Below are 14602 nucleotides of genomic sequence, written 5' to 3'. Positions count from 1 at the left end.
CACCATTATAACAATTTGAAGTCTTACTACAGTTGCCTGTATAAGAACATACATAGACATCAACTCAAATAATTTGTTCTGAAATGAATGTAAAATTTCCCTTAAATAAAACTCTGAATTGACTCATGTCAGGAAAACTTTATGATGGTTAAAAATATGAATAGTATTTGTCAGCCACCTGTAAGAGGGGAGCAGTGCAACATGTGTCTCTCTCTCTCCCTTTCTCAATTTCTCATCTTTCATACAAAAAATGGCCACCAGTAATGGTGGAATTTTGCAGGGACTGAGTCTCAGCAATAACCTTGGTGAATATGGAGATACATATTAACACACACACACATTAACCTTCCGTATCCCGAATCCACTACTCCTGTGGCTGTTTTTTCAATTTTTTTTTTTTTTGATAGGACAGAGAGAAATTGAGAGGGGAGAGAAAGAGAGGGAGAAAGATACCTGCAGACCTGAGGCCCTGATCAAACTGGGATCCTTGCATTGGTCTTTACACTTAGTTCTATGTGCACTTAACCTGATGTACCACTGTCTGGCCCCCAGACCTTTTTTTCCCCCAACCAGAGTACTGCTCAGTTCTGGCTTTTGGTAATGCCAGGGATTAAATCTAAGATCTCAGGTACCTCAGGCATGAAAGACTTACACTTTTAACACTGGGCCACATTCCTGGATAAAAATACATTATTTCTAAGGTTGGTAAGTAAAAAATAATAATCATACAAATTAGAAGCATGGAGATAATAACTAGGAGATCTACAAGAAATAGCTAAAAAGTAGTTGCCTCTAGAGTATGAGGGCAGAGAAAAATAAGATGGTTAAGGCCAAAGACTTGTTTTTCATTGTAAGTTTTACTTTTATTTATTTTTGGTGGTATCATGGCCTCATGATTAGATGACTTTATTCTTTTTATTTTACAGAGGGAGGGCAGAAAGACTGAGAAAGGAGCCCCCGGCTCCCCACCTGCAGAGGAATCGCTTCACAGGCAGTGAAGCAGGTCTGCAGGTGTCTCTCTTTCTCTCCCCCTCTCTGTCTTCCCCTCCTCTCTCCATTTCTCTCTCTCCTATCCAACAACAATGACATCAATAACAACAACAATGACTACAACAATAAAACAACAAGGGAAACAAAAAGGAAAAATGAATAAATAAATATTAAAAAAAAAAAAAGACTGAGAAAGAAGGAAAGATACCACAGGGCAGAGGTATAAACTGCCCCCAACTCTCAATTGCCATAGCACTCATGTGTAGGGCCAGGACCCAAACTTCCAACTAACTTTACTGTCCACTGTCTTTCTCTTTTCAGCCCTTTTAAATGGCTAATTCCTAATTTATCTCTTTTCTAGGATTCCAGTGACAAACCATCTCTCAGTGAAGCCTCTTTGAATTATGCTAGTCAATTGTTATCACAGTTTTTTCCACAGTAAAACCTTCTTGTTTTCAATATGTGAGACACTTAGCTTACTTTCTGGTTATCTGATTTTATATCCTCTCAGGAAAGCCTGCTGAATTACTTATTGCATCAACATCACAAAACTCCCAGTTAAGATGGTATACATTCGGAGTTTTACTGTAAAGTGTCAAATTGACACTAGAACTAGCTTTCCCTGACAGATAATGATTATTAATTTTTTAATTATCTAGTTTATTTATTTATGTTGCATAGAGACAGAGAGAAGTTGAGAAGGAAAGGGGAGATAAAGAGAGATGTCTGGGGCAGGGCTAGATAGCATAATGGTTATGCAAAGAGACTCTTGTGCCTGAGGCTCCAAAGTCCCAGGTTCAATCCTCTGCACCAACATAAACCAGAGCTGAGAAGTGCCCTGGTAAAAAAAAAAAAATTAGAGAAAGATAGAGATAGAGAGATGTGTCTGCAGCTCTATTCCACTAACTGTGAAGCTTCCCCCCATAGGTGGGGACTGGGGTCTTTGTGCATGGTAAATGAACCTGATACCTTGGAGCTTCAGATATGAAGGTCTTTTGCATACTTTTTATAACATCCACAGCCCTAACACTGAATTTTTTAATGATCTAATTATGATTGATAAGTCCATTGGATAAGATGGGTACAATTCCACACAATTCCTACCACCAGTATTCTGCATTCCCTCCACTGGAAGCTTTCCTATTCTTTATCCCTCTGGGAATATGGATCCAGGATCATTATGAAGTGCAGAAGGTGGAAGGTCTGGCTTCTGTAATTGCTTCTCCGCTGGACATGGGCGTTAGCAGGTCGAACCATACTCCCAGCCTGTGTCTATCTTTCCCTAGTGGGGCAGGGCTTTGGAGAGGTAGGGCTCCAGGACACACTGGGTCATCTGCCACACTGAATTTTTTTTTTAAACAAACCTTTAGAATATTTCTGTCCAATAGTGTATACCCATGTATCAGCAACTTTCAGTCTAGAAGTAACAATAGACACAACTGGGACAGTTATTTCACTGAAACACCTTTAATTAACTCTCCTATCCATTGTCTTTCTCTTTCCAGCCCTTTTAAACAGTAAATTCCTAGTTTATCTCCTTTATAGAGTTCCAATGACAAACAATTTCCTTATTGGAGCCCCAATGAAGTATTTCTAGGCAAATATGTCATACAATTTTATGCAATAGGATATTATCTAATTTTGGATCTCTAGAAATTAGATAAAATTTCTTATCTACTTATGAAATCTCTTCTGTTATGGATTAACTTTTTGTATAGCATTAGTTCAGTGGGATTCTATAGAGATAGAAAGTGAAAATGTGGGCCAGGTGGTGGCACACCTGGTTAAGTTAATACATTACAGTGTGCAAGGATCCAGGTTCAAGCCCCTGGTCCCCACCTGCACGGGGAAAGATTCATGAGTGGTGAAGCAGGGCTGCAGGTGTCTCTCTGTCTCTCTCCCTCTCTATCTCCCCCCCTCCCTTTTCAATTTCTCTCTGTCTCTATCCAATAATAAATAAAAAAAATAAAAAAAAAGAAAGTCTACTAAACTGTTAAAATACACATGCACATTTATTTATATACATGACTTCTCTACTGAAGCCACTTAAGGTCAAGGACATGCTGAAAAAATACCTAGGGCAATGTCAGGAATATAATATTCAGAGATATATGGTTGATTGTATTTAGATGTGGAGGAAAAATCACAAAATACAGAAAGAGTGGTCCAGGAGGTGGCGCACTGATAAAACTTTGTACTCTCAAGCATGAGGTCCCGAGTTCAATCTGGAACCAGGATCCTTAAGCTGGTCCTTGCACTACCTGTGCTTAACCCGCTGCCCTACCGCCCAACTCCCAGAATAATATTTTTTAATGTGTTATTTAAGTGTTAGTAATCAATAGCTATCCACCAGCATAGGAGTACGGGCTTTGATGCAAAAGAATTAAACAATGGAAACTATTTTTGCAAGCCTTGATTAACTAATATAAAGCTATTCTTGTGTACTTGAAACAGAACCATATCATTTCCTGCCAAATTACCAGAGAAAAGGTAGTCCTGCTATCCAAAATAAAGTGTTAAAGCCATGAAGCCATCTAATTATTTTCTCATCCAACCAGGTAAATCAACTTGGAATATTTTTTTTCCTTCCTCCAGGATTATCGCTGGGGCTCGATGCCTGCACTACGAATCCACTGTTCCTGGAGGCCATTTTTCCCCATTTGTGGCCCTTGTTGTTTATTGTTGTTGTCGTTATTATCATTGATGCTATTGCTGTTGTTTTTGTTGGATAGGACAGAGAGAAATTGAGAGAGGAGGGGAAGACACCTCTACCCCCTCGTAGAGAAAGATAGACACCTGCAGACCTGCTTTACCGCTCTTGAATTGAACCCCCTTGCAGGTGGGGAGCCAGGGGCTCTTTCCGTGATCCTTTCACTGGTCCTTGAGCTTCGTGCCATGTGAGCTCAACCTGCTGCGCTACCACCCGGCCCCCATTTAAAAAAAAATTTCCTCCAGGGTTATCGCAGGGCTTCGTGCCATGTGAGCTCAACCTGCTGCGCTACCACCCGGCCCCCATTTTAAAAAAAATTTCCTCCAGGGTTATCGCAGGGGCTTGGTGCTGGCACTTCAAATACACCGCTCCCAGTCATCCTTCCTTCCTTCCTTCCTTCCTTCCTTCCTTCCTTCCTTCCTTCCTTCCTTTCGTTTTTCTTTCTTTCTTTCTTTCTTTTTTTTTTTTAATAATTTTTAATCTTTATTTATTTTGAATAGAGACAGAGAGAAATTGTGAGGGAAGGGGAAAATAATACGGGAGAAAGACAGAGAGACACCTGCAGACCTGCTTCACCACTCATGAAGCTTTCCCTCTGCAGGTGGGGGCCAGGGACTTGAACCTGGATCCTTGCACACTGTAATGGGTGTGCTTAATCAGGTGTGCCACCATCTGGCCTCGTTTTTCTTTCTTAATTTTTTTTTTTAATTTTAAACATTTATTTATTTATTTATTTATTTATTTATTTATTTATTTATTTATTTTACCGAGCACTGTTTAGCTCTGGTTTATGGTGGTGCAGGGGATTGAATCTGGGACTTTGGAGCCTCAGGCATGAGAGTCTCTTTGCATAACCATTATGAGATCTACCCCTGCCCTCATTTTTTTCTTTCTATTTTATTCAGCAGAGCAGGGAAATTGAAAAGGGAAGGGAAGATAGACAGATAGAAAGACAGATAAGACATATACCTATAGACCTGCTTCACAACTCGGAGCAGGGACTGGAACCCCAGTCCTTGCTCAAGGTACTATGTGCGCTTAACCATATGCACTACTGCCTGACCACCAATTTTGAATATTTCTTACCCAATGAGATCATTGCTACTCATTCCAGAGCAAGGTAAGTTTATATCTATATTAATTTAGATGTAGAGTGTTATTAAATATCCATGTTATATATCTAATTTAGATATAATGTGCTGTTAAATAAACTAAGTCTTCAAGAGTACTCAAATATTTTTGAGTGGCTGTATGCCAAACACTTGATCCAAAAATGATTCCTAAGTCAAGAAATAAAACTTTAAAAAAGCAAAGCAAAATAAAATAAAATACTGATTTCTAGAATTACCACATTATCAAACTTTAAAAAAACCCTTTTTCTAACAACAACAAAATCAAAGTGTTTGACTCAGATTAGGAGCTCAATAAAATATTGTAAGAGTAAACAGGATAATTTTCATTTGTTGTAACTTGAAAAGTCTACTTTTAAAGCAAAATTTACTAATAACTTAACTGTATATTTCAAACAGGTGAATTTTGTGATGTATATTCAATTAGCTCAATGAATCTAAGAAAAAAATAAAGACAGCTCACAAGGAAGCGTTTCCAGGCCTTCTGAATGATTCTGGCAGCTCTTTCTCTCTTTTTAAGCTCTAAGTCCTTTTTCAGAGACATGTGAAAATCCTAAAAGAAAATGTCAAATGAGTATGTGTAAAATCATTTCATATGCTTTGTTAATATATAATTACTAGAATATAATTAAAATTAAATAGAATTAAAATGCAGATGGAAATAAATGTGTAAGGAAGGAAATTATAAAAATGATTTTGCATAAAAATTACAATAAAACTGTCCTCTTATTATTACCTACTAAGTTCCAGTTTCTTTTATTCCCACAACTCAGAAGAATTTACTATAGCTTATGTTAGAGACAGACTGGTGAAGAGAGATTCAAGGCCTAACACCAAAGTAATTAAGCAAACTGAAGTACTGACCTCAAATGTTTGTTCTTCAACTTCATGGCCCTACCCCATTTAGACTTCAAGTAAGTTTTTTTTTTCTGGACTATTTACACAAATTATCTTAATAATTTTATTAATTGGTTATATTGATTTATTTTAAAATAAATTATTTTTATTTATTGGATAGAGACAGTCAGAAATTGAGAAGAAAAAGGGAGATAGAAAGACACCTGTGGTCTGGGAGGTGGTGAAGTGATAAAGCTTTGGACTTTAAAGCATGAGGTCCTGAGTTCGATCCCCGGCAGCACATGTGCCAGAGTGATCCTCCTCCTCCTATCTTTCTCATAAATAAATAAACAAACAAACAAATAAATAAAATCTTTAAAAAAAAAACAACAGACAGACAGACAGACACCTGACACAGACACATAGCGGGTTAAGCGCAAGTGGCACAAAGCGCATGGCCGGCATAAGGATCCTGGTTACAGCCCAGGGCTCCCCACGTCCAGAGGAGTCACTATACAAGCGGTGAAGCAGGTCTGTAGGTGTCTGTCTTTCTCTCCCCCTCTCTGTTTTCCCCTCCTGTCTCCATTTCTCTCTGTCCTATACAACATCAACAACAACAATAATAACTACAGTAAAAAAAGAGCAGCAAAAGGGGGAATAAAGCAAAGCACAAGGACTGGCATAAGGATCCCGGTTCGAACCCCGGCTCCCCACCTGCAGGGGCGTCGCTTCACAGGCAGTGAAGCAGGTCTACAGGTGTCTATCTTTCTCTCCTCCTCTCTGTCTTCCCCTCCTCTCTCCATTTCTCTCTGTCCTATCCAACAACGACAACAACAATAATAACTACAACAATAAAACAACAAGGGCAACAAAAGGGAATAAATAAATAAAATAAATATTTTTTTAAAAAGGGGGAATAAATAATTTTAAAAAGACAGACAGACACCTGGGGCCGGGTGGTGGTGCATCTGGTTGAGTGCACATGTTACAGTGTGCAAGGACCCAGGTTCAAGCCCCTACACCCCACCTACAGGGGGAAAGCTTTACAAGTGGTAAAACAGGGCTGCAGGTGTCTCTCTCTCTCTTCCCATCTCCCGCTTCCCTCTCGATTTCTGACTCTCTCTATCCAATAAATAAAGATAATAAATTTTTTTTTAAAAAGGACACCTATAATACGGCTTCACCACTTGCAAAGCTTTCCCCCTGCGCAATAGGACCAGGGGCTTGAACCTGGGTCCTAGTGTACTGTAATGTGTGTGCTTAACCAGGTAAGCCACTGCCTGGCCTCCTTTATTTATTTACTGGATAGAGACAGAGAGAAATCAAGAAGGAAGGGGAGGATGAGAGATAACTACAGCACTATTTCATTACTTGTAAAGCTCCCCTTGCCACCCCCACCCCCCACAGGTGGGGAGTAGGGGCTTGAACCTGGGTCTTTGTGTATGGTAATATGTGTGTGTAGCTGAGTGAGCCACCATTCTTTCCTCAGTTTTATTTTAAGTAAAAAGTTAGAAACACTAGGATAGTTAAGTACAAAGTAGATGTTTCTGGGAGTCGGGGGTAGCGCGGCGGGTTAAGCGCACGTGGCGCAAAGCACAAAGACCCGCATATATAGATCCCGGTTCTAGCCCGGGCGAACCTGCAGGGGAGTCGCTTCACAGGCGGTGAAGCAGCTCTGCAGGTGTCTATCTTTCTTTCCCCATCTCTGTCTTCCCCTCCTGTCTCCATTTCTCTCTGTCCTACCCAACAATGATGACATCAACAACAACAATAATAACTACAACAATAAGACAAGGGCAACAAGAGGGAATAAATATTTAAAAAATAGATGTTTCTTTATACTCTAACATTCTAGGTAAAAGTACTGACTTTTTTTTTTACTACTATATAGTATTAATACCATCTTAAGTCCAGAAGAAAATCTGAGAAATCTTCTAAGTACATTATAAAATCATATTCAAATACTATCCACGTTTCCAAGTTAACTTTTCTTAATGAATATGCATAGAAACAGTTGTATCCACAAAATCTCAGACTTCTCTCAATTTAAAGATGGCTACAGATGTTTTCTTTATCTCTGAATCTTAAATGTACTGAATAATAAATAATATATTAAATTATTAAAAAGATTTTGAAGGAGCAAAGTAAAATCAGTAGATATAATTAATAGTTTTATTAATACTACTAAAAACAATAGGGAAATCAAAAAGTCATAATACTTTGAATTCTTTTTTTTTAAAGATTTTTAAAATTTATTTATTCCCTTTTGTTGCCCTTGTTTTATTGTTGTAGTTATTGTTGTTGTCGTTGCTGTTGGATAGGAGAGAGAGAAATGGAGAGAGGAGGGAAAGACAGAGAGGGGGAGAGAAAGACAGACACCGACTGACATGCTTCACCGCTTGTGAAGCGACTCCCCTGCAGGTGGGGAGCCGCAGGGGCTGGAACAAGGATGATCCTTATGCTGTCCTTTGCACCATGTGCACTTAACCCTTTGCACTACCACCCGACTCACCGGACTCCTTATAGTTTTGAGTTCTTAAAAATATTCACTAAGACAGAATTCTAGGAAAATGGCTGTACAGGAAAATGGCTGTACAGGGTACAGTCTCCCTGTATAAACGATTATACTAGAGAATCTCATTTAACTATTTAAGAACTCTGCAGTCTCTTGAAGTCTCCCACCTTTGAGAGGAAATTTTGGAAGGCAAACTGCAGTCAATTTTTTTGGTGAATAGCATTTATTCATTTCCCACTCCAGTATACTAAGGGTAGGCAGTTGTGCAGGAGTTCACAGATCATCTTGATTCCAGCATATGGGGAGCACGTTGAGTAAAAAGGATCCTGACTTCCAAATATTAGGGATTTGTCCTCTCACTGTTGTTTGCTGTTTCCAATCACAGAGGTATATATACAGAAAGGAAGACAACCATGTCACACATATCCCCACTGCTGCAAGTCCACTGGTTGAAGTGACTCCAAGAGTATATAAAGAACTGGTTCCTCTCCTCCTTTTTTACAGCTTTCTCCCACCACCTCTTAATTTTTTCTTTTCTTTTTAAAAATATTTATTTATTTATTATATTTTGTTGCCCTTGTTTTATTGTTGTAGTTATTGTTATTGATGTCGTTGTTCTTGGATAGGAGAGGAATGGAGAGAGGAGGGGAAGACAGAGAGGGGGAGAGAAAGACAGACACCTGTGGACCTGCTTCACCACCTGTGAAGTGACTCCCCTGCAGGTGGAGAGCCGGGGCTCGAACCCAGATCCTTATGCTGGTCCTTGCGCTTTGCACCACGTGCGCTTAACCCCTGCGCTACCGCCCAACTCCGTTCTTTTAAGTGTTTTTTTTTTAATTTGTTATTGGATAGAGACAGAGAGAAATTGAGAGAGGAGGGGGAGATAAAAAGGGAAAGACAGAGAGACACCCGCAGCCCTGCTTCACCACTTGCGAGAAGCTTTCCCCCTTGCAGGTAGGGACCAGGGGCTTGAACCTGGGTTCTTGTGCACTGTAATGTGAATGCTTAACCAGGTGTGCCACCACCTGGCCCCCCTTTTCTTGTTTTAAAATATTTTTATTTATTATTGGATAGAGACAGAGAGAAATTGGGAGGGGAGAGAGAGATAGGGAGAGAGAGAGAGATACCTGCAGCCCTGCTTCATCACTCATGAAGCTTTCACCCTGCAGGTTGGGACCAGGGGCTTGAACCTGGGTCCTTATGTACTGTAATGTGTGCACTTAACCAGGTGTGCCACTGCCTGGCCCCCTCTTAATTTTTTTCAATATTTACTTGAGAAAGAGAGAGACAGAGAGAAAGAAACACTAGAGCATTGCTCAGCTGTGGCTTATGGTGATGCTGGGGATTGAGCCTGGAACCTCAGATCTTCAGGCATGTAGTAAGACCATTATGCTCTCTCCCTAGCCCCTCTTTTCCCCTTCTGGGAGTTAGAAATTCAAGATCAGGGAATTCTAAAAAAATGTGAAAAAAGAAATATGAATATATACACATATACATGAAATTAGAAAATGACCTAGCATACTCAAGAAAAGGCATATTCTCAGAAAATACCTTAAAAAATGTTAAGTATATGACTTAGGTTAGCCTTTGCCACAAAAATATTTTTCAACAATAATAAAATTAGGAAGAGGCTCAATGGTAGAGTATATGCTTTCCTCTGAAGTCCCAGGTTCAATCCCCTGCACTACCGTAAGTCAGAGCTGAGCAGTGTTCTCTGGTTAAATAAGTAAATGATTGATTCTGCGACGGAAAATAGCTCATCCAGTAGGGTGTGGGTGTATGCCTTGCTATGCACATAGCCTGGGTTTGTACCCCAATGCCACAGGACAGTGCCACTTTGCTAGGGGAAGAAGCTCTGGTGCTGTGGTATTTCTCTCACTTTGTTTCAGTCTATCTTTATGAGAAAGATAGGAAGAAAGAACCAGACATTACTCTGGCACATGTGCTGCCAGGGATTGAACTCAGGACCTCATGATTCAGAGTTCAGTGCTTTATCCACTGCACCACCTCCTGGACCACTTGTCTCAGTCTACCTGTCCTTATCTGAAATAGAAAGAATGGAAAATTTGGCCTGAGAGCAGTGGGATCACATATGTGGGAGGTTCTGGGGCTGCCAAACAAATTATTTGATTCAGAAATGGGTTAGAGGACAGCAAGTTTTGCACTGGACAGTGTGCCTGCATGCATCTGACCCAAGTTTATGCCCAACTCCCACCATACTGGCAGATGCTTTGGTGCTATAGTTTCCCCCTGTTTTTCTGTCTTTACCACTCTATTTCTACCTGGAAAATAGGCCCAGAGTGGCAAAGTACAAGCAAGAAGAACAAAAACATGAAACAAACAAAAAAAAATAATAAAAGAAATGTATCCGTGAGAAAAGATAAAATTTCACTCAAGTATGTGCTCAATTATATCAAAGGCTGCTGGAAGATCAAATAAATGGAGAAAAAAAAAGAATAATATTTGCAGAGGACCTAGTGGGGATTGTGTTATGTGGAAAACAGAAATGTTATGCATGTACAAACTTGTATTTACTGTCAACTGTAAAAACATTAATCCCCCAATAAAGAAGTAAAAAAAAAAAAAAAAAGAATGAGCTTTGCTGAGATAAAAGTCACTGGTGACCTAGAACGAAGTCATAAGGAAGAATGTCTGGAAAGCGTTGAGAAAATGGGAAAGTTTACAGTATAATAGCAATTCTTTGGAGTATTATAAAAGAAGATATGATATGGTAACTGGATGGCAGTTTCAGGGATCTCTTTTTTTTAAAAAAAGATTTTATTTATTTATTAATGAGAAAGATAGGAGGAGAGAAAGAACCAGACATCACTCACATGGTACATGTACTGCCGGGGATAGAACTCGGGACTTCAGGCTTGAGAGTCCAATGTTTTATCCACTGCGCCACCTCCCGGACCACAGGGATCTCTCTTTTTATTTTTTTAAATATTTTTTATTTATATTTATTTATTTATTCCCTTTTGTTGCCCTTGTTGTTTTATTGTAGTTATTATTGTTGTCGTCGTTGTTGGATAGGACAGAGAGAAATGGAGGGGGGGGAGACAGAGAGGGGGAGAGACAGACAGGCACCTACAGACCTGCTTCACTGCCTGTGAAGCGACTCCCTGCAGGTGGGGAGCCAGCTCGAACAGGGATCCATATGCCGGTCCTTGCGCTTTGCGCCACGTGTGCTTAACCCTGCTTAACCCGCTGCGCTACCACCGACTCCCAGGGATATCTCTCTTTTTTAAATTTTTTAAATTTATTTTCCCTTTCGTTGTCTTTGTTGTTTAACATTGTTGTGGTTATCGATGTCAATGTTGTTGGATAGGACAGAGAGAAATGGAGAGAGGAGGGAAAGACAGCGAGGGGGAGAGAAAGACACCTGCAGACCTGCTTCACCACTTGTGAAACAATTCCCCTGCAGATGGGGAGCCGGGGGCTCTAACCCGGATCCTTACTCCGGTATTTGCGCTTTGTGTAAGGGGGAAAGACACCTGCAGATCTGCTACACTGTCTGTGAGGCGATTCCCCTACAGGTGGGGAGTCGGGGGCTTGAAAGGGATCTCTTAAAAAACGTTTTTTATATATTTATTTTCCCATTTGATGCCCTTGTTCTTTTTATTGTTATTGTAGTTGTTGTTATTAATGTCGTTGTTGGATAGGACAGAGAGAAATGGGGAGAGATGGGTAAGACAGAGAGGGGGAGAGAAAGACAGACACCTGCAGACCTGCTTCACCGCCTGTGAAGCGACTCCCCTGCAGGTGGGGAGCCGGGGGCTCGAACCGGGATTCTTAACGCTGGTCCTTGAGCTTTGCGCCACAAGCGCTTAACACACTGCGCTGCCGCTAGACCCCCTTAGTGGTCTCTTAACATGAGTGATATAATGGTATATTAAGAGGTTGCTAGCTATAATCTAGTAGTGACGGAAAGAATTAAAGATGTAGGAATTTGAAAAAAAAAATGAAGGGTAAATCTTTTGGACAGGTTTAAAGTGCACAGAGGAAAACTGGTAGGGGTTATTGGGGCTCTTATATGAAAATATATCTAATTACACATGGTTATTATAAGGCTCCAAATAAATTAATCAAGTGACAACACCTGGTAAACTTTAAGATACTCAAAAGTGATGCCAAATCACTGCTCAGGTAACGAAGGAATATACATACTTAGGTTCCATTTACAGATTCAGTGGGAAAAGATTAAAAGTTTTATTTCTTGCCTAAAAGTAGGCTTTTGTATTTTTTATTTATATTTATTTGCTTCCAGGGTTATTGCTGGGGCTCACTGTGCCTGCATTGTGAATCCACTGCTCCTCGAGGCCATTTTTCCCATTTTGTTGCCCTTGTTGCTGTCGTTATTATTATTGTTGTTGTCATTGCTGTTGTTGTTGGACAGGACAGAGAGAAATCGAGGAGGGGAGACAAAGAGGAGGAAAGACACCTGCAGACCTGCTTCACCACCCATGAAGCGACCCACCCGCAGGTGGGGATCCAGGGGCTCAAACCCGAATCCTTATGCTGGTCCTTGCACTTCACGCCATGTGCACTAGACCCACTGAGTTACCACTGGGCCCCCATTGTTATAATAATAATAATTATTATTTTAATCTTTATTTGTTGGATAAAGATAGCTAGAAATCGAGAGGGTAGGGGGTGATAGAGAGGGAAAGAGACAGAGACACCTGAAGCCCTGCTTCACCCCTAGAGAAGCTCTCCCCCTGCTGTTGGGGGCTGGGGGCTCGAACCTGGGTCCTTGTACATTGTAACATGTGTGCTCAATCAGGTGGGCCACCACCCAGCCCAGGGAAAAGATTTTTTAATTACCTCAAATAAATAGCTTTCATTATAATAGGCCACGGTTGGGTTTTGTGTAGTGTACCAAAGTATAAAGACTGGGGAAATCATGGAACTTTCACTTCCTGGCGCATGATGGTGGAGGAGGATCTAGGCTGGTGGGGGGGTGTTTTACATAAAAAAAATTTCCACATGTAGCAACAACTGAGAGCATTACCCCCCCCCCCATAAAAATATATTTAAAGATCACGACTCTGCTGACTTTTAGGCTTCACTGAAAAAAAAATCAAAAAACCTCACAAAATTTCAGAGCCTCAGTTTCATTTCATTTAAAAGTGTGAGAAAAAGGGTCCAGGAAATTGAGTGCACACTTAGCCATGCTCGAGAACGAGGGTTTGAGGCCCAACGCCCCTTGCAGCACCATACTCAGCACCTAGGGAAGCCCGATGCTGCGGTGTCTCCTGTCTGAAATGAAGTCAGTTTTTTGGTTTTTTTTTCTTTGCCTCCAGGGTTATTGCTGGGCTCAGTCTCGGCACCATGAACCCACTGCTCCTGGAGGTCATTTTTCTCCCCTTTTGTTGCCCTTGTGGTTATTATTGTTATTGTTGATGTCGTTCGTCGTTGGATAGGACAGAGAGAAATGGAGAGAGGAGGGGAAGACAGAGGAGGAGAGAAAGACAGACACCTGCAGACAGACCTGCTTCACCGCCTGTGAAGCGACTCCCCTGCAGGTGGGGAGCCGGGGGCTCGAACCCAGATCTATATGCCGGTCCCTGCGCTTTGCGGCACGTTCGCTTAACTCGCTGCGCTACCGCCCGACCCCCGAAGAAGTCAGTTTTACTAAGGCACTGCTGGGAATTGAACCCGGGATGTTGATGCCTCCGTTCGCCTTCCTTGAATGAAAAAAAACAAAAAAACAAACAAACAAACAAAAAAAACTACTAACCTGCCTCTTGAAAGCCTCTTCCCTAATCCAACCTGAATTAAAGGAAAGACGGAAAGTCCAGGAAAGTGTCATGTGGGTTAACAAGTATCGTCTAGGACAGTGTCTTTGCCGAGAGCAGTGGGCACAGCGGGCGCCATACACTGAGGGGCGGAGTGTAACCCAAACCTAAACGCGGCTGAGGCCCAGTGAGAACTCCGAGAAGCGTCCCCCACAGGTTGGATGGAAGGAGCACTGACCTCCTGGGTAAGGAACCTTTATGGTACTGAAACAAATGGAGGTTCAAACTCGCCTCCTCAAGGGAAGCGGAAATCCAGCCGCAGTGGCTGTCAGAAGGACGACATTCATCTCTTCACTTACCAATCGTTGGCGAGCGGAACTCCTCTATGACGTCAAAAACGGAAATCACACAGATCTAGTTCCGGTTCACAACACCCTGCGGGGCCCTGTTAGCCCCACCCAACATCCGGAGCTTTTCTTTGCTGAATTGTTTTTACGCGTGTGTTTTTTTTTTTTCCCCTTTATTAGGGGATTAATGTTTGACATTCGACAGTAAATATAATAGTTCTTAAATGCATAACATTTCTCAGTTTTCCACATAACGATACAACCTTTTTAGGTACTCTGACATCCTTTTCCAGGACCTGTACTCGCCCATAGCAATTTGAAGAAACTTAGAA

General features: G+C 41.1%; 1 protein-coding gene and 1 long non-coding RNA gene across 4 annotated transcripts in view; both read right to left on the bottom strand.

Moving 5' to 3' along the window:
* LOC132535009 (uncharacterized) overlaps positions 1–6250 on the bottom strand; it is a 45156-nt gene extending 38906 nt beyond the window's left edge. The window contains exon 1 of the long non-coding RNA XR_009546792.1: positions 5890–6250. This is a non-coding gene — a long non-coding RNA (uncharacterized LOC132535009). The remainder of the gene's footprint in view (positions 1–5889) is intronic.
* Positions 1–14310, bottom strand: part of C20H11orf65 (chromosome 20 C11orf65 homolog) — a 45396-nt gene extending 31086 nt beyond the window's left edge. For all 3 annotated transcript variants that reach the window (XM_007539800.2, XM_060180135.1, XM_060180136.1), the window contains exons 1-2: positions 14162–14310; positions 5294–5383 (exon numbers count right to left, since the gene is read on the bottom strand). In XM_007539800.2, the coding sequence (XP_007539862.1) occupies positions 5294–5374 (81 nt within the window). In that variant the 5' untranslated portion in view covers positions 5375–5383; positions 14162–14310. The remainder of the gene's footprint in view (positions 1–5293; positions 5384–14161) is intronic.
* Between the last annotated feature and the right edge of the window lie 292 nt (positions 14311–14602).

Source organism: Erinaceus europaeus, chromosome 20 (genome assembly GCF_950295315.1).
Source record: "Erinaceus europaeus chromosome 20, mEriEur2.1, whole genome shotgun sequence".
Classification (NCBI taxonomy): Eukaryota; Metazoa; Chordata; class Mammalia; order Eulipotyphla; family Erinaceidae; genus Erinaceus; species Erinaceus europaeus.
This window is presented reverse-complemented; position numbering and strand designations above follow the sequence as displayed.